The sequence below is a fragment of the Myotis davidii genome, unplaced genomic scaffold (assembly GCF_000327345.1).
Source record: "Myotis davidii unplaced genomic scaffold, ASM32734v1 scaffold247, whole genome shotgun sequence".
Classification (NCBI taxonomy): Eukaryota; Metazoa; Chordata; class Mammalia; order Chiroptera; family Vespertilionidae; genus Myotis; species Myotis davidii.
The window spans coordinates 3,391,582-3,409,766 of NW_006299593.1; the positions used below are offsets into that span (position 1 = coordinate 3,391,582).

Here is an 18,185-nt window from a genome sequence, read left to right on the forward strand (position 1 = left end):
ATGATCATTTTGCAATATAACATATATCATTATGCTATGTTGTACAACTCGTACAATGTTATCTGTCAATTATATCTCAACAGAATTGGAAAAAAGATTTGCCACTAATATAAATTGAATGACACACAATACAGTAAAATATTCCTATTATAGTAAATATTTTTTAAGTATTAATGGTAGTACACAGAACTTAACTATGTGCCAGGTGCTGTTTCTAAGTAATACACACACACACACATATGTATATATGTGTGTGTACATATGTGTGTGTGTGTGTATCTATAATAATAAAAGCTAAATATGCAAATCAACCGAATGGCTGAACAGCGGAGTGACCGTCCGGATGACCTTCTGGACAACCTTCCGGACGAAGCCAGGGCTTCGAGGGCTGCCGAGGCAGCCGGGGTTGCAAAGGCCTACTCTTGCATGAATTTCGTTTATATATAAACTCTGCATCATCTACCTGTAAGGTTGGTGTTCTTATTGTCCTTACTATACAAATGAGGAAACTGAGGCACAGAGAGGTCAAGTAACTTGTCAGTGATCACACAGCTAGTTACGTGGTGAAGCCTTGCTTGGCTGTTTTATTGTTTCTGGTTGTCCTGGCCCAGAGGTAACTGTTTTTAATAATCAAAGGGACAAGGTGAACAAGAGTGATGCCTACTACACAGAAGCCCTGGTCTCACTGCCTGCTGCCAGCATCAGCAACCCCGGCTACCCGCTTCTTTAAGAGCCCCCTGCAAAGTTCTCCCTCCCCACTTCCAGACCTGAAAATGTGCCTTTAAAAATTTTCTTGAATCACTATAGAAAGCACTCTGGCTAACTCATGATTCCCCTCCCCCAACTAAAATGGCTGTGCAGCCACAGGTATTTAAAACAACACCTAACTCTTGGGGCTACTATGGTAAGAATCAGTTTAACATGTTGGTGAGATCAGGCCAGTCTGGGTTACATTAGTTGACCCGAGACTCCCACAGGTCCTGAGCCCCTCCCTGCACACACCCACTCTTGTCTGCTGTAAGTCATCTCCTTCCCTCATCACCCAGGGGCTTCTGTTGATGAAAGAGCCTCTCTCTCTCCACAAGCTCCTGCCACAAGGATGCACTTTCTGGCTGAGTGTCTCATCTCCTTCATTCCCCTTCTTTAAACTGTCACTCAAAGGTCCTTTCCCTCCTCCTCACATCTAGCGCTCCGAGGTTATGGTCTTGGTTCAGCTCAGTTCTCCATACAGACGTGAGTCCCCTTGCACTGTGTGCTGAGTGCTGGCGTTTCAGAGGTAACATGTGACAAGCTCTTGGCTAGAAAGGCTGGCTGTGGATCCCCCCGCAGGACCCTCCTGGGAAGAACTAAGACACAGGAAGTGGAAGGTGCCATGGCAGCTGGGCAGTGCTCGCTTTGAGCCCACCTCCCCCCCCCCATTTGGCTATTACTCTGTTTGGGCTTTTCCAAGTCTAGGGGCCAGGGAATAGAAATTGGTAAACAGGCAATATCATTTGGGTGTGGCAGGGGAAGGTAGCTTTCTCCAGGCCTTAAGCCAGTGGTTCTCAACCTTCTGGCCCTTTAAATACAGTTCCTCATGCTGTGACCCAACCATAAAATTATTTTCGTTGCTACTTCATAACTGTAATGTTGCTACTGTTATGAATCGTAATGTAAATATCTGATATGCAGGATGGTCTTAGGCAACCCCTGTGAAAGGGTCGTTTGATCACCAAAGAGGTCGCGACCCACAGGTTGAGAACCACTGCCCTAAGCTATTCATGGAGACACTGGTCTGAGCTATGCGGTGGCTCCAGATGCGGAGGCAGGTTCTTATTGACCTCGTAGCCAAAGTGCTTAGACCAGTGCAGGGCATACAGTAGGTGTGTCCTGTAGGTGTTAGCTACAAGGAAAGAAACACAGGTAGGCGCCACTCTTTATTGTTAAAAGAGCCCTGAGGCGTTCTTTCAGATGGGCTGACTGGTTGCTAAGACCTGGTGGCCTTGGGACAACAGCAGCGAGGGCAACTCAACAAGTGTGTGTGTGTGTGTGTGTGTGTGTGTGTGTACGCACCATGCATACACATGCATATATGCTTAGGACATGTCAAATACCACTCATCATTTGCAGTCTTCTGTGGATCCTTCTAAGCACCGGAGCCAGAGCAGCCACCTCAGCTGCCTACCTAAAGGCTGTGTCCATGGGCTGTCCCACTTCCTTAACCCATATGGACTCCACACCACTCCTGGTTCCATTGAACAATGCCATTTTCATCGGGTTTGTATAAATGGTATAAACAATGCAAGACTTGTCCTCAATGTTTGCAGAGTCTTGTCACCCTATCCTCCTCATGGTCCTGTTAACTTTGTGTCACCCTGGGCTTTGAGTGGCCCGAGGCCTGAGGAAGGAGGAGGAGCTTTGGGCACTTACCACGGTGCAGCAGAGGGGCCAGAACCACCAGAGGAGAGCCAGGGCCAGGAGCAGGAACAGGATCAGCAGGGCGATCGCCAGGATGGAGCCATCAGACTGCAGGGCCAAGAGAAAGGGGGTCAGCCATGGGCAGGCCATGTGTGCAGCAAGCCGGTGAGCTCAGGGCGGGGCAAGGCAACACCTGTGTTCTCCCCTCCCATCACCAATTTGCAGATTTAAGGCCCCGAGAAGAGCACAGTTTATCAAACAAATTGTTGAAACTGCCCATCATTCTGGGCAAACACTCATTCTATGCAGCCAATTCTCATGAGAAAAATATTTGTTGTTTTTTTCAATGAGGCCCTGCCCTTCTCTTTGAGCAACATACTGAAGGACCAACCCTGCAAGAGACAGAGCAGTTGCGGCCCAGGCACCTGGGCGTGGAGGTGGCCTACCCCTGCCCATCACTTTGGGCCATCACTCTCTGCCCAGTGACAGCCTCCCACACCCTGGATCTTCCCCGCGCTGTGAATGGAAAGTCTGGGGCTGCCGATAGAAAGCAATAAAGGGCAGAGGGATGGCAGGGAGCGGAGGGTGGAACAGCTGCTGCCGAACCTGGGAGGGGAGGGTGTGGTGGCTGAGTCAACGCTGCCAAGGTTATGTGAGGGCTGAGGGCCAGGGAGTGAGGCAGGCACCCAAGGCGAATTCCAACCACTTCAAAACGTGCCTAGGCCAGCCCTGAAAATAGACACGATTGTTGTGGCCTGAGATAGTTGTTAACTTTTAGTAAACAGAGATTCTACTCAGTGTTGGGATTCTGGGGTTGCTGGCTCAAGAAGCAGATGTAAGTCTCCTCCACTCTGCCTCCCTCCTGGCTACTGGGAGTAGAAATGGGTGCAACTTTCAAGAGGGGAGATGGCAAGGGGCTTCTCCTTAGGTAGGTATTAATTGTTACAGGTACTCCTTCTAAGTAAAGCTGGCAGTTCCACATTTAGCCCAAGAAAATAATCAGGAATGTCTGCACAGATAATAATAATAATAAAGGGAAAACCTAAACGTTTAACAATTAGGGAAGGGCTAATTATGTACTATAGAACCACCATGCAGTCAATTACCATGCACACATTTTGCTTTCAAATATTATTTAAATGACACGAGAAACATTCCTAGTATAATTAATGAATTTTTAAATGAGAAAGAAAGATTGAGGAATATTTACTAAAATATTGATAGTTTTGCTGGTAGTATTTTAATGGTATTTTTCTTCTTTCTTTTTGTAAAATCCATTCTTTCTTTAGAAAACACACACACCATATTATGAGAAAATAAACTATTGAAATAAACTACTTTACAAATCTGCATTTAGGGTCCCTCTCGGGTTCTGACCCAGGGTCAGTGGACCAATGCGGTCTCCAAATGGGCTCAAACGGACAGAAGGCTGTGACTCTCCTGAAATGACACCCAGGATTTTTGGTACCTGTGTCTTCAGAGGAGGCCATTTACAGCACGGTCAGTTTCTCAAAGCCACCCCTCGGCCCATTTACAGAGGAGGGGGGTGGCCTGTGCAGGGTGACACAGCTGGTAATGACAGAGCCGGGGCACGACTCACTCCCACTCTGAGTGCTCGGCGGGGGCGACTGGAAGCTGTTTAAAGGCAGCTCTTACTCCCTGGAATGTCTTTGACCAAAAGGCCAGGGAACTAAACATCCAGCACCCAGCCAAGACTTGGGAATGCCTGACTGCCCCGAGGGAGTTGCAGCCTTACAGGTGCAGGTGCAGGTGCAGGTGCAGGGCTGGGCAGTGTGCGGGGAGAGAGCGCAGGGGCCAGCCATGGACATGCCGTGGTAGAGAGGATGCCCCTGGACCCACAGCGTTTATGCATGAGCCACGGCAGAGAGCGATGCTCTTGGGGATGACACAATCATACGTGTTTCCCAAGCTTGTTGTTAGTTAAGGACCTTCCCCTAGATCGCTCAGTTTCCATGCCCATACAATGGAGATGCTGAACCTCACCTGCCTTATTGCACTGACGTGAGGACAAATGAGCAGTGAGATGGAAGCAGCCATGGCCGGGCAATTGGGATGAAAGCTATCATGTCCAAACATCGAGCTCACCCTCCTTTATGTCCCCACGACAGAAAACATGGTGGGAATGCTGGGTCATAAGTCTGTTTGCACTTGGAATAAGAAGTGGTTTTGGTTACTAAGAGGCTTATAAACAGTGGGCTTTTAGTGTTGACTTATAATTAAGTGAAGACCATAGACTACATTTATTCACATTATATACGCATCTCCCCTCCCCTGACTCTATATTTCCCTTTAGACAGAGAAGCAGAAAGGCTGATGTACTGTGCGGAAATATTTACATTTCCTTCTGGAAGAAGGAGAGGGTTTCTTGTGAAGTGGGGAGGGTGAAGGACCTGGCTCACAAGGGAGAGAGGAGAAAGACCTCCTGGGTTCGGATAAAGATACCTTTGACCCTTCTCCAGCCAGATTTGATCAGCCCCTCATGAACCACAGTTCTCTTTGGTTGTGTCGTTGGAGGACACGTGGGACTCAGAAGGGGCAGATGCAGTGAGGGCCACTAGGGAGTGGAAGTGCCTAGGGGCAGGAGCTTCTGGAAGAACCTTTTCCTGCTCTACAGACAGCCCCCCTCCCTAAAGCCCCCAAATGCACTGCCTGGTACTCAAGATCTTGTAGCCACCATTACACACGAACTGCAAAAGAGCACCATCAAGCAAAGGACACACTTTTTTGATAAGCTTAGACCTGAGGCTAATGTGTTACTAGGAGATAGCATGTGCACACAACCTCTGAAGTTTGTTCATGCATTCGTTCAGCAAATGCTTACTGAGCTTCTGTTCTGTGCCCACTGAGCAGACCTCTGGCGCACAGGATTGATTAGAAGAACTGAGGTGCTCACGGCCTGCTGAGGAGGATGTATCAACAAGTCGCCACAGGCAAGGGGCTGTGTGTTATTCAACTGCTGTATACCCAGCACCTCTTATGTGCCAGGCAGTGAACAAAATAGCCACTAGAGAGCTTCTGTTTTGGTGGAATAAGAATAATGATGATGATGATAGTAGTAACTGTTACTAGTATAGTTAATATTTACTGAGCACTTACTATGTGTCAGGGACTGTTCTTTCTATGCACTCACCTGCTTCCTATGTATTAGCTTATTTAATTCTCTTTAATAAATTTATAGATTCAACAATATTATTTTTCATTCTTACAGATAAAAATAGCGAGGCAAGGGCAGGTGAAGGAACTTGCCCAAGGTCACAAGGAGAAGCCGGAACTTAAACCTGGGCAGTGTGGTTCCACAGCTCACAGGTTTAACCAGCAGACTCCTGCCCTTAGCAAGTGCTAGGGAACTAACACTCCATAGAGGAGGTGACACTGGAGCTCTCCCGCAGGGCCAAGGAGTCTCTTATTCTTTGCTATTGCAGATGGATTGTTCAATCAGTACATCAGTCAACAGGAATATAAACCACGATGGAGTCAGATCATTCCAAAAAGCACCAAAGGTTAGCCCTATCTTCTAGGTGTGGGTGCTTTTGCTGTAATGTCTTGATTTCATTTTTTCCCTAGGTAGCTCAGTTTCAAAGTGCTCTCTTAATGAAAAGCAGGGTTTAAAAGAAGACGGTGGGGGCTTGTCCTGGGGGGTGGGAGTGGCCAGGGAGGGGTTGGTGCAGAGCGGGGGGGGAGATACAGAAAGGCAAGCACCAAGTGCAAGGCACGGGGTGAAAGGGAGGTGGGGTCCCCACTGTGAGAGGCCGTGCAAGCCAGGCCGTGCAAGCCGAGCCGCGCAGCATGGCTTCCATCCTGAGCCAGGGGATCTTTGATGGATTTAACTCAGGGCACTGTAATAGGGTTTGTTTCTTGGGAAGCAGCTGTGGAGACTGTAGAGTATGGAGCTGAGGAGGGAAGTATTGGGAGTGTAAGGCCAGGCAGAGTGTTGCTGCATTTCTGCCCAGTTCTCTTAGGACGCCATTTTTCAGGGTCGTTTGTCCTGGCTGTGTTCAGTACTGACTTCACTAACATAGTGTGTGTATCCACCTTCCTGGGACTATGCTAAGTACTGCACACACATCGTCTCATTTAATTAAATGAGCCTCGTGGAAGCGGTCTTGTTGTAGGGTCTGTCGTCCCCTCTTTGCAGGTTTAGGAAAATGGAGCCTCAGTGAAGGTCTGTAACTCACCACACACCCCTTATGGACATACTTATATGCCTACAGTGTTAATATTGCAAAACTGGGAACTGAACCGTTATAGTTTGATTTTGGAACCTTGCCTCCCTCCCATTTAACTGTTACACGATAATGTCAGATTTCTAAGAATTCACTTCAGAAATCTGTAGTTTAAAGACAAACTTTGAGCAGCTGTATGAGAGATTGAGGCTGAGTTTGTAATTGCTGCCTCCTCTCTGGTGGAAGGAAGCTCACCCACGTGGCCCCGGGTGGGTCAGGCATCCCACGGGAGACAGCCTGCTGCAGAGCGAAGCTGGAAAGGGGCAGAGCCCACAGTGGAGCCTGCTTTCCCCTTAAACATAAGCTCAGCTTAGAGTCAACCAGTTACCTAAGGAAGAGGCACTGACCACGCATGTGAGGGGGACGCTGTGTGACCCCTTGAATATACATCGGCAGGTAGTGTGGGAACACATACACCTCTGCACCATTTAGTAAATGGTATTTGCTTCATTCAGGGACACCGTGCAGTTATCTCAACCAGGCCCTTCGAATCTTCTCCAAGGTCTCCCAGATGAAGACCCCCCACACTTGGGTTCTGAGAACTAGGCTTTGCCAGTCGCAGGGAGGCATGTGGGGTGTCCCCGAGCCCATGCAGCATGGCCTGGCAACCCAAAACTCGGCTCCGCCCTGGGCACCGTTCCCTGCTCTGGTGCACACGGCCTTGGCCCCTTGGCCTCGGGCCTCTGACTGCCCTCCCGGGTCCCAGCTCTCTGTGTGTCGGCACACCCAGTGCTCACTGCCACCCGGTCCCAAAAGCTTCTTCCTGGGTCAGAGCCCAAGAGGGTTATGGGCTCCCTGCTGCTCTCAGCCCGACTCAGGACCCGTGTGTGGCTCGGCCTCTGATGTCCCCCTTTACTGGGGCAAAGGCTGGCCAGGACTGGAGAGCCCCCAGGGCCACAGGGTCACCACAGGCTGAGTGGAGCCATGGAGGTCAGTGTCCCTCTCATGGAATTGCTCAGGCCTTGTCTTGGGTGGCTAGTAGGCAGGGGCGAGGTGGCCCCTAGAACTCACTCTCAATCCGCCCCCCTGTCCTTCCTGAGCCTGCCCACAGGCCTGGAAACCGACCCCTCCCCACTCCAGGCTCTGGAGGAGGAGCCTGAGGCTGGGACCTGCACCGGCCTGACTTTAGGACACAGAGCCAGAACAGAAGCTGACTTGCCCAGCAAATTCTCAGTCTGACACCCGCAGGGCTGGGCAGTCCTGCATTCCATTCACCAGAAACCTTCGAAAAAGATTTCTGAGGGAGCAAGAAGCTGCAGACGAATATCCCAAGATTGATTCCTACCATTGTTATTTTCCCAACAGCCTAAATAGCAACACAAGTTAAATTCTTATTTTCTTTATTTAAAAAAGTAAAAACACCATGGACATGGGCAATAGAGTAGTGAAGACACAATGGAGTGGGAAGGGGTTGGAAGGATGGGGGTAATGGGAGGGGGGAAGGGGAGATATCTGTAATACTATCAACAATAAAAAGTTTATTTAAAAAAATAAATAAAAAAGTAAAAACAAAGTTTAAAAATCAGCATAGCCCTTTAATTAAAAAAATAATTTTGGCAAGAGGTGGAGGGCTCTAAGGTGTGTGACTGGAGCCGACAGGAAGCATGTGGTACACACGCAGCCTCGGGTGGTGCACCTTCTAGTGCGGCCGTGGGGAAACTACAGCCCGCGGGCCGGATCCGGCCCGTTTGAAATGAATAAAACTAAATAAAATAAAATAAAAAAAAAGACCGTACCCTTTTATGTAATGATGTTGACTTTGAATATTTATTAGTTCACACACATACTCCATCCATGCTTTTGTTCTGGCCCTCCAGTCCAGTTTAAGAACCCACTGTGGCCCTCGAGTCACAAAGTTTGCCCACCCCTGCTCTAGTGGGTGTGGGGATCACTGCTTTCTTCAATGAAGAGTTTTATGCCTGTCCCCCTGGCCAACGCTGCAGGGTCAGATGCTCTCACAGAGGCCTCTGCGGGCATGCGGATGTGTCATACTGACTATGGGGGCAGGACTCCCGGGCGTTGCTCCTCCAGGGGCGCTGGTTGTTAGGATGGCTTCCATCAAGGTGTCTGGCCTGAAAGGCCGAATCTCTGCCTCCGGGCTTTCTTCGAAGCCTCTGTCCCCAGCTCACCAAGCCAGGACCTGCCTCTAAGACAAGGAGGCATTGTGGTCAAGGGTTCGGATTTGGCAACCTGAATAATGAAAGCGCCTTTTACTTGGGAGGTTTCTAGGTAACTTTGCATTTCTGACACATGGCTTGGCGGAAGAGGGCTTGCCTGGGCCTGCCTGCGGAGGGACAGAGACAGGCGGCCTCCTGACACCAGAGCACTGAGCGCCGCTGCTCTTCGGGCTGGGTTGTGGGTTGCCATGGCCAAGGGAGAAGCATGCAATGGAGGGGAATTAGTGGGAGACGGGGGAATCAGCTGAAAGCAATTTTGTGAAATCCTCCATCTCAAAGTCTGGAGGGAGACCCTGCCTGATGCCAGGCACGGGGCCATCACGGAGCCAACGAAGGGTCTGTGGTCCAGCCCGGGGGCCTCTCCTCCCCTCCTCCCATGTGTCCTTCCATGTCGGGGGCACCTCATGTATCCCCAGGACTTCCTCTTCCCCTCTACCTATTCCGTAAATAAGGCTGGAGTCTGCCAAGCATGCCACCCCAAGGAGCAGGACTGTCCTCTTCTGTCCCATGCAGGCAGATTTTGGGGGGACTTGATGCTTACACAATTTGGGGGGCCTTTTAAAGAAAGAGAACATAAAAATACAAAAGTAAAATACTAAGGGCTCCTCCCTGGCCCTTAGAGGAGTCTAGAAGGAACCCTTTCAAATGGGGACCCCTGAAGCTAAGCTTCACCAGCCTCCTGCTAACAGTGCCCCTGGCTGTAAGTCTTCCCCAGACAGGCCCCATGCCCAGGACCAGGCTGGGAAATCTATTTAATTCTGGGCTTCGGTTTCCAGCCCACTTGCTGCCACACTCAGCATACGCTCCAGCCCACAATAATAAAGGCAATATCGTGGCTTTCATCTACCATTTCTGTTTGTCACAGGCTTTATTGCCCCCCAGTACGGTGACCCCCAATACCTCTCAGTTTAACTTACCCCAGGATGGGTCCTGGTAATGGTAACAATTACCTTTTGACAACAGAGGACACACAAATGATCAGCAAAGGTGTTATGAGAGCCCTCACTGTTGGTGGTGGGTTTGTCATAGCTCTAGGCTCAGTTTGCAGATTCTGAGTATGAACACTGAGTCACTGAAGATACTCAGAGCTTTTCACTTTTTAAAAGATATTAGACTATCTTTTAAACATGAAATGTGAAAGAATGCGTTAGCAGGCTTATCCTGCCACATTGAAGGAATATTAGACAAACTCTGCCAAAATGATGACAGGAGCTTAGCTGATGATCCATTAGAGCTTCGTAAAGCTGGCAATACTGTGTTCCTGGATTCAGCTAGTAAATGATGATGGTACAGGGCACCCCAGGAAGACCCAAGGCGGGTTTGCTATGAGGAGATGCTGCCCAGGGGTTCCTCTTCCTCCCCCCTGTGCCTGTCCCTGTCGCCCTCTCTCTGGTATCAAATGAGGTACAGAGGCAGCTCCTGTCTATGACCTTGTGATTTCATAGCAACCTGCTTGGTCTCAATACCAAAGAAGCCATGCTGGTGAGAGGGAAATACGCAGAGATAAGGGAATGAGGGATGAGGAAAGTCCTGACTTGTCCTGCTCAGATGGGAGACCCTGTGAGCAGTCAGAGGAGAGTCAGCCCGGGGAGGAGGGCGGGTGGAGAGCCCCGCTGTGCCTCCCTCTGCTCCAGGCTGCTTCCCTCCCTCCCAGGGCAGAGGCTGGCACTCCGGAGGCATCACATTCCAGGGCTCTGAAGTGGAATTTAGAACCATCCTCAGCAGCTGGTCTGAGCTCTGCTTCCTGCCCAGACAAAACTGGCAGAGCATGGGCAAGTTTTATTTTGAAAGATGAAATTTAAGTCGTTTGACTGCTCTGAGAAGTTCTGGATGGGCAAGTCCAGAGACCAGAATTCTCTCTCTCTCCCAGAGCTCATATATTCTGACTGTTATTTCTGGAAGTGGCCTTAGCAATTCTAACTTCTCTGCACACCCCATCCTGTATTTTATTGGAATTCTATTCCCCTGGCATCTGTAACAGTATTCTCCTAAGCCCCCTTTCTCCTATCTCTGATTATTCCTTATTTACCTTCCCTGTGGGCTTCTCTTTGTATGTAGTTCTTCAAATGTTGGCATGCCCCATGGATCCATTTTTTAAAAATGTATATACCATTTATTTTGCCTGAAGTGTTTATCTACTTTCGTACACTTTAAAAATTGTAAGATATATATAATTTGCCTTTTAAACCACTTTTAAGTGTACAATTCAGTGGCATTCAGTATATTTATGGTGTTGTACAAGTCATGGACACAATCTTGTCCATCCTGTCTTTTCTTTCTAAAACTTTCCATGGGCTTTCATTTCCTTTCATAGTTTCAACTCTCATCTAGATATTGATGACTTAAATCTTTATCTCTAGCCTTGATCTCTCCTCATGCTTTAGGTCAGAGTTGGGGTCATTCAACTGTCTGGTAAGTCCTATTGCTACCTCCATCGTGTCCACGAGTTACGCATATCTCTCTATATAAAAGCCTAAATGACCAGCCAACCAGCCAACCAGCCGGTAGCTATGATGTGTACTGACCACCAGAGGGCAGACACTCAATGCAGGAGCAGAAATCACAGGCATGGAAACATGTCAACATCCTTTGAGGGGTCTTGGATTGTGAGAGGGTGCAGGACAGGCGGAGGGACCCAACCAGTGCACAAATCTGTGCACCGGGCCTCTGGTATGTATATAAATTCTTTGGTTAATCTCCCCCCCCCACCACCAACCCCACCTTGAATCCACCCCTGTCTACTCCATCTCCAACACCATTGAAACCTAAGATTTCTTTCCTGAATAGTTGCAGTTATCTCTTCACTGGTTTCTCCACCACCATTCTTGCTGCCCTGACTTCTATCCTCTGTAAATCTACAGTCATCTATCTAGAATGTTATTCTGACAGCTCTGCCTACCTACTCTGACAGGAACTCTTTAATAGCTCTTCACTGTCTGTATGAGTTCTTCACATTTGAGAATTTGATTAAAGTGATACACTCCTCCCTCAGAAAGTACACATTCACATTTACACACAAGCTTATAAACTTTGATAACAATTTCAGGGGGTTGGGATTCATCAAATCCCCAGAATCCATTTATGGACCTCTAGGTACAAGAGTCCTTAGGCCACATAAGGTCCTTCACAACCAAACCTCTCTTATTTCCCCAACCTCCTCTCCCACCACTTCCTTCCTTATACTTTGTTCTTTGACTAAACTAAACTGCATATACTTCCCTGTATACAGCTTGCTGCTCTCATGTTCTTCTCCCTGAAACACCCTTTCTTCTTTTTATTGCTTGGCTAACTGTTTTTCATCTTCAACTCTTCGATCGGGCACCACCTGACTCATTCATACCTTACATATTTATTGAAAACCTATTATAGACTAAGTCTTCTACAGCACTAACATTAAAGATGGACATGGTCTCTCCAGTCACAGACCTTATAGTTGAGTGGGGAACAGACGAGTAAATACCACCACTCAACTCAGAGTTTGTGCTCCCATTTTTTATTATGTCTCTATCTTAGCTTCTATTATATATCACAGAAACTAGAGGCCTAATGCACGCAATTTATGCACTCTGGGGGTGGGGGGTGTCTCTCAACCCAGCCTGTGCCCTCTTGCAGTCTGGGAGCCCTCGGGGGATGTCCAACTGCCGGCTTAGGCTCACTCCCCACCACTGCCGCTGCACTCCCCAGGCATGAGCCTAGCTTCTGGCTGAGCAGTGCTTCCCTTGTGGGAGAGCACTGACCACCAGGGGGCAGTTTCTGCATTGAGCATGTGCCCCCTGGTGGTCAGTGCACATCATAGCGACTGGTCCTTCCACTGTTTGGTCAATTTGCATATTAGTCTTTTATTATATTATTATGTGGTTGCCTGTCTCAGACATATGCCCCTGGAGGACATATATCTGACTTTACTCATCTTTGTAACTTTGAGATGTAGTAGAGTATTTTCAACATAGGACTAAATAGTCACTCAACTTATTTATTAAATTGAGGGGAATGCGAATTTAGCAGGTTAACACCTTCTACAGCTAGCTGGGGGGGCAGAAATGGCACTGGAGCCAATGATGCCTGAGGCGGCTCACCTCCCCCTCCATGGCCCCATCACTAGACACAGCTTACCACTCTCACTATAAAGAGCTTGGGCGTTGGAGTCAGGAAAAGATGATCTAAATCTGACTTTTTCCACTTATTAATATGTAGATTTTGGGTAAGTTATCCAACTTCTCTTAACCTTCCTTTTCTCTACATATATGAAATTGAGATATTTCTATTTTCAGAATTAATTTGGTATTTACTTCTATGCGTAAAGGTCCTGGCACATGGCCATCCTTCAATAAATGTGACTTCCCTTTCCATTCTCCCCTGCCCAGGCCATGATCCTGGTGATGTGCCAAGGCTTGGCCTATGTAAATGAATTATATTCTTGTGAACATCATGCTGATTCTGGCTGGAGCTATGGTGTTGATGGGTGATACCAGGTTACATATTTGGGAAACCACAGGCCCTCAGATTGTTATCACAGTGTCAAGGAAAGGGAAAACCAAATGGGTTTTCCAATGCTAAATTTAATATCCCTCATTATAGTAAAGTTGATCAAACATTAATGAGAGTGAAACATAATCAAACATTATGATTCGTTCTTGCTACCTGAGAGGTAATCTGGGTGAGAAATGAGAATGAAATTGATAGATATTGGGTTCCTTAACCCATAAAGTAGGCTGTACAGAAAAACTACAAGGTGAGAATTACCTATGCCTTTGTGGAACTCTGCAAAGCATGGCTAAAGCAGTGAGGCAGTCCACGTAGTACACATGGCAGAACTCCGGCATCCGCATGAATCTAATTCCAAACCAGTGGCTTTGGATGCTGGAGACTCTCCAATGATGTTGCCATTGCTCAAAGCATTCTGAAACGCCTCCCTTGGAACTGTTTTTGAAACCACTTTATAGGCCACAGAAAGAAAATCTTGCACCTTCTGAGTCATGCTTTGTTTTTCACCAAGGAGGTTCCCAGATCGATAACCCACCATTCATCATTCATCATGCCTACAACTTCTGGGTTGTTTTGAAATCAAATGATGAGGATGTTCTACTATTTCCCTAAGGAGAATATTCAAATACTGTGCCTTCAAAGTTATGGCCATTTCAGAGCAGGAGTTCAGAAGATAGTTGTAATAGTGACAGTGTTGTTGGAGAAAGGGCATGACCTTCCAAGGTAAATATTTTGAAGGAGTGGCAATAATTTGGATATAAATTCTAGTTCGCTATAAATCTCATTATCAGAAGGACGTAGATAATCCACCATTCGTATGTGATTAAGGGGAAGATGGATGCCACACTCCTACAAAGGCAAGCTTTGAGGTCCTCTGTATCAAGGTTGTCCAGCATCATCTCAATCCTGTTGTCACCCTGACTCATTAGAGACATTTCATGTTGTTCATAATGGCGAGAGTGTCATAAGTAAATCTTGGATTCATTCAGTACCTTCTTTTCTCTCCATAAAATGCATAGGGCTTGTTAATCAAAACCAGTTTTTAGAAAATAATGCAGACAAGATGTAGCTCGTTAGTACTCAGAATGCCTTATTTCCTGTGAGTAGGTTGCTGAAATAGGATTACTAAGAAAAGTTATTTAGTAATTTCAAACACTGATACTAGGAGAGAAACGCTAATTTCTTGTTTTCACTTTTTGTTCCATTAGAAACAGGGATTTGCCTACTTGCCCTTAGTGTAGCTATTTATTTAATGTACTAGTATATGCTCAATTGGTCTTATTGATCATCCCTTTCATATTTGGTCAGCATCATGATTACTTGTTTCCAGTAAGTAAGCATGCCTACCGCATACTGTTGGCTCTTGCTTTAGATTATGAACTCAAGAAGGTTCATGCCTCTGGGTGGCGCTTCATAGAGACAGATGCTACTAGTGATTACATGATGAACGATTCCTTAAAACAATGTCTCGAAATTGCGTAATAGGTTATCAGGAAACCAACAAATCATTTTCTATTGCGTTTCTAACATGCTTGGCAATAGGAGACACAGAAAGATGAAAAAGTCATCCTCCAATCCTGGAAGATGTTATCACAGTCCAGTTAGGAAGTGAGGGCTGACTCACAGGGCTCGTTTAGAAGCAGCATAGAACTGTGTTGTTAAACTCTAAATGATGCTACAACCCACAGTGCTGGAGCTCAGAGCACAGGGAGTTCAGGAGGCTTGCCAAGGTCAGTGAGGCATCCTGGGACAGGCCCAGGAAGCACTTGGCCGGCCTTGAAGCCATGGTGAGATTTGGGGAGGTGGAGAGAAGATGAGAGGGCATGCCAGAAGGAAAGCAAAGTGTGATCAAAGGCACAGAGGTAGGAATGAACATAATTTTATTTAGGGTGAGGATATATGAAATGAAAATGTTGGATCACCAGCAAAGATTTTTATTAGGGTTCAGTAAATTCACAAACTTTAAGGCCAGCAATTCAGGGTCGACTGAGGCTGCCGGGTTGGATTCTATCATGCAGCATTTGTTAGATATTTATTTTGCTTGCATTTGTTCCTTTTATATACAAACAATCTCAAGCTTTATAGATACCTTTGCTAAGACCATGAATTTCAGCCACGCAGGGAAAATAAAATTCTTTCATACTTCTTGGCCTACAAATGAAGCAGTTTTCCTGATGCTTGGTTGTGTGTAAAAGAGACCCAGAAATGTTTCAGTTGTCAATTATGCAAGTGCTTTTTAATTAAAAACAAAACGAAACACAGGAACAAAACATTAAGCTCCCTGCTTTGGGCACTGACTAAGCTAATATCTGTTTTAGCAACCACAACAATGGCAAAAGGGTGCTAGTTATGTATAGCTTGTGGCACGGAATCTTCTTTTGGAAATATATAAATTAAATTACTAATCTTTGAATTTCCTTGGTGCCCTAATGAATAGGTGAGAAGCTGGTTGCTTTGCAGAAGGAAAAATGTTTAAATACTTTCATGTGACTTTGTCATTCTATAGGGAGCAGAGGGAAGTTGGCCTCTTGTGGGAGTGCAAGCAATACAAATTATGCCGATCCCACATAATATCCTGATTACAAGCTGCATGTAATGAACCCGGGGGAGGCTGTGATTTGGTGCAATGTGACTACAAAGTGCCAACTAAGACAATATGGTCTGAGACAGGCTGCTCTCACCTCCAGTTCTGTGACAGCCTAGTCCACTGAGTTAGCCAACTTTTGACCTTTTAAAGAGTTGGCAATTATTTCAGTGTTGGTAGAGAGTAGATCCTCTCAGGTTCTCTGCTTTATGGTCCTGTTTCCCAAACTGTTCATCTCTTCTCTCTTCCCATCTCCCCACCTCCCACCCTCTCTCAGTCTCTCGGTCTCCCCTCCCCACTCACTTTTTGGAATCTCTTTAAATTGTGCCCTTCTGGAAGAATACCATGTAAGGAAAAATATCCTGTATCTAATTACATCTAGAAAAATTTCTTTTTTCATTTGTAATGCGAACAGCAAGACACCCATGAAAAACATATGTGATGTCAAAATAAGCCAAAGGAAAATCATTTGGACCAATATAAAGAGGATCCCCCAAGTAAAATTATTAACCTTTGGTCGAGAATACATTTATATATTCCTGCAGGGTGCCCAGGACCAAACCAGAGAGGACCGGACCTGCATTAGTCCGCCATCCAGAACCAGCATTTCATTGCTGGCATGTACACATGAACTGTCAAACGTTGAAACTTGGTCTCCGAACTGTTGGACATTGAAATTGGGAATTGCTCTTATATGTTTATTTCTGGTCTGCAGATACAAGATTCTTAAGGAAAAAATAAGGGAGAGATGTGGGAAACTGTTTATTGCCTTCATTATCCGATAAGCATAGACAGAGAACCCCCACACCCCCGCAAGGCTGGGTGCCTTTGAAGTCCTAGCAAAGGTCGGAGCTAGGCGCCACCTCTGTTTGTCCAGACAGTGGTAGCTGAAACTACTCCCCCATTTATTATTATGTAAATCCTTGCTGATGGGCTAGTCTGCCTGTTAATGGGGGGTCGCCTGCCTAAGGGCTATGCTATGGGTGCATCCCAGATCAATAAAAGCTTGGTGAGGCCTGAGCGCGGGTGGAAGTCCCTTTCCTTGAGTTGGACTTGCCCGCCTGGTCCTCCAATATTGCAAAATTATCTCGTGTCTTTTTCTCTCATTTGTTGTGCGGCTCCTCTTTCAGATACCGAACCCTACTCCACGCAGAACGTGGAAGGAAACACTCAACACACTTCTTACAATTGTTTCTCTTTCAGTGGAATTCACTAATCCAGAATGCTCAACCCAAAAGATTCAGCTGTTTAAAACAGCCCCAATAACCCAGGAGTAGGCATAAACAGACACATTGGTCATTCACTAAAACTTGTGTACTCAAGACATATATATGTTTATAAATATATAAAATAAGAATTCTTATCTCTGCATAAGAACTTGAGACACGATTGCCTGGTTATCTGATACCTGGGCTCCCAGAAGCATAAACTATCAAATTAGAAGGGGAGGGTGCACCTCGAATGGAAGACACATGTATGATACCAAGAAGTGAGAGGCCAGGAGAAGCAGAACCATAAACTTAAAAAATATAGTGATCAGTAAGAAAGCCACTCTAGGAACAAACAGCCTCGAAAATGGAGGGTTTCATAGTATTTTGCCAAATTTTAGTTCATGATAGCAATGGCAGAAAGTAAGATGTAAATATTGTACAATATTTCATGACATCCATTTTGAGTGAAAAGGTTTCCATAGCAGGAAAGACCTAGGAGTAGATGGGAATGAACTCAATTTGCAGGCGTTTTCCTGGTTCCCTAGGTTAATGATCTCACTCCAGCACGCCCCCCCCCACCCCCGCCCCTGAGACAATGAGTTGGTCCCTCCTCCCATCCTGAACTGACTAGTGAAAACACAGTCCTTTAGATACATGTCTATTTCTCTTTTTCACCACTCCTGCCCCACCTGATAGTTTTCTTTACCTATCTTGTTTTCTATTCTGTCTTTTTTTTTTTTAAATTATTTTTGTCTTTTTTTGGCGGGGAGGGGTTTACTCTGTTGCTCTTCTCTACCATCTTGAGGTCGTCCATGTTTTGCTAACTTTTCTTCTTTTCTAATATAAACATTTAAGGCTACAAATTTCCCTCTCAGACCACTTTAGCCGCATTCCACAAATTTTATGTGGCCTCTTCATAATGTTATTTCCCAATTTCCAGTATAATGTTACTTTGGCTTATAAAAGATTCAGATGTGTGTTTGAAATTTCCAAACACATGAGATTTTCAATATTGATTTGCAATAAATTTTTAGTGGAACTTTCTGGTCACAAAACATGGTCCATATGACATGAATTTTTTGGAATT

General features: G+C 46.2%; 1 protein-coding gene across 1 annotated transcript in view; it reads right to left on the reverse strand.

The window, feature by feature from the left end:
* Positions 1-18,185, reverse strand: part of ANTXR1 (anthrax toxin receptor 1) — a 218,443-nt gene that overhangs the window by 79,239 nt on the left and 121,019 nt on the right. The window contains exon 13 of the mRNA XM_015571469.1: positions 2,410-2,505. Within this exon, the coding sequence (XP_015426955.1) occupies positions 2,410-2,505 (96 nt within the window). The remainder of the gene's footprint in view (positions 1-2,409; positions 2,506-18,185) is intronic.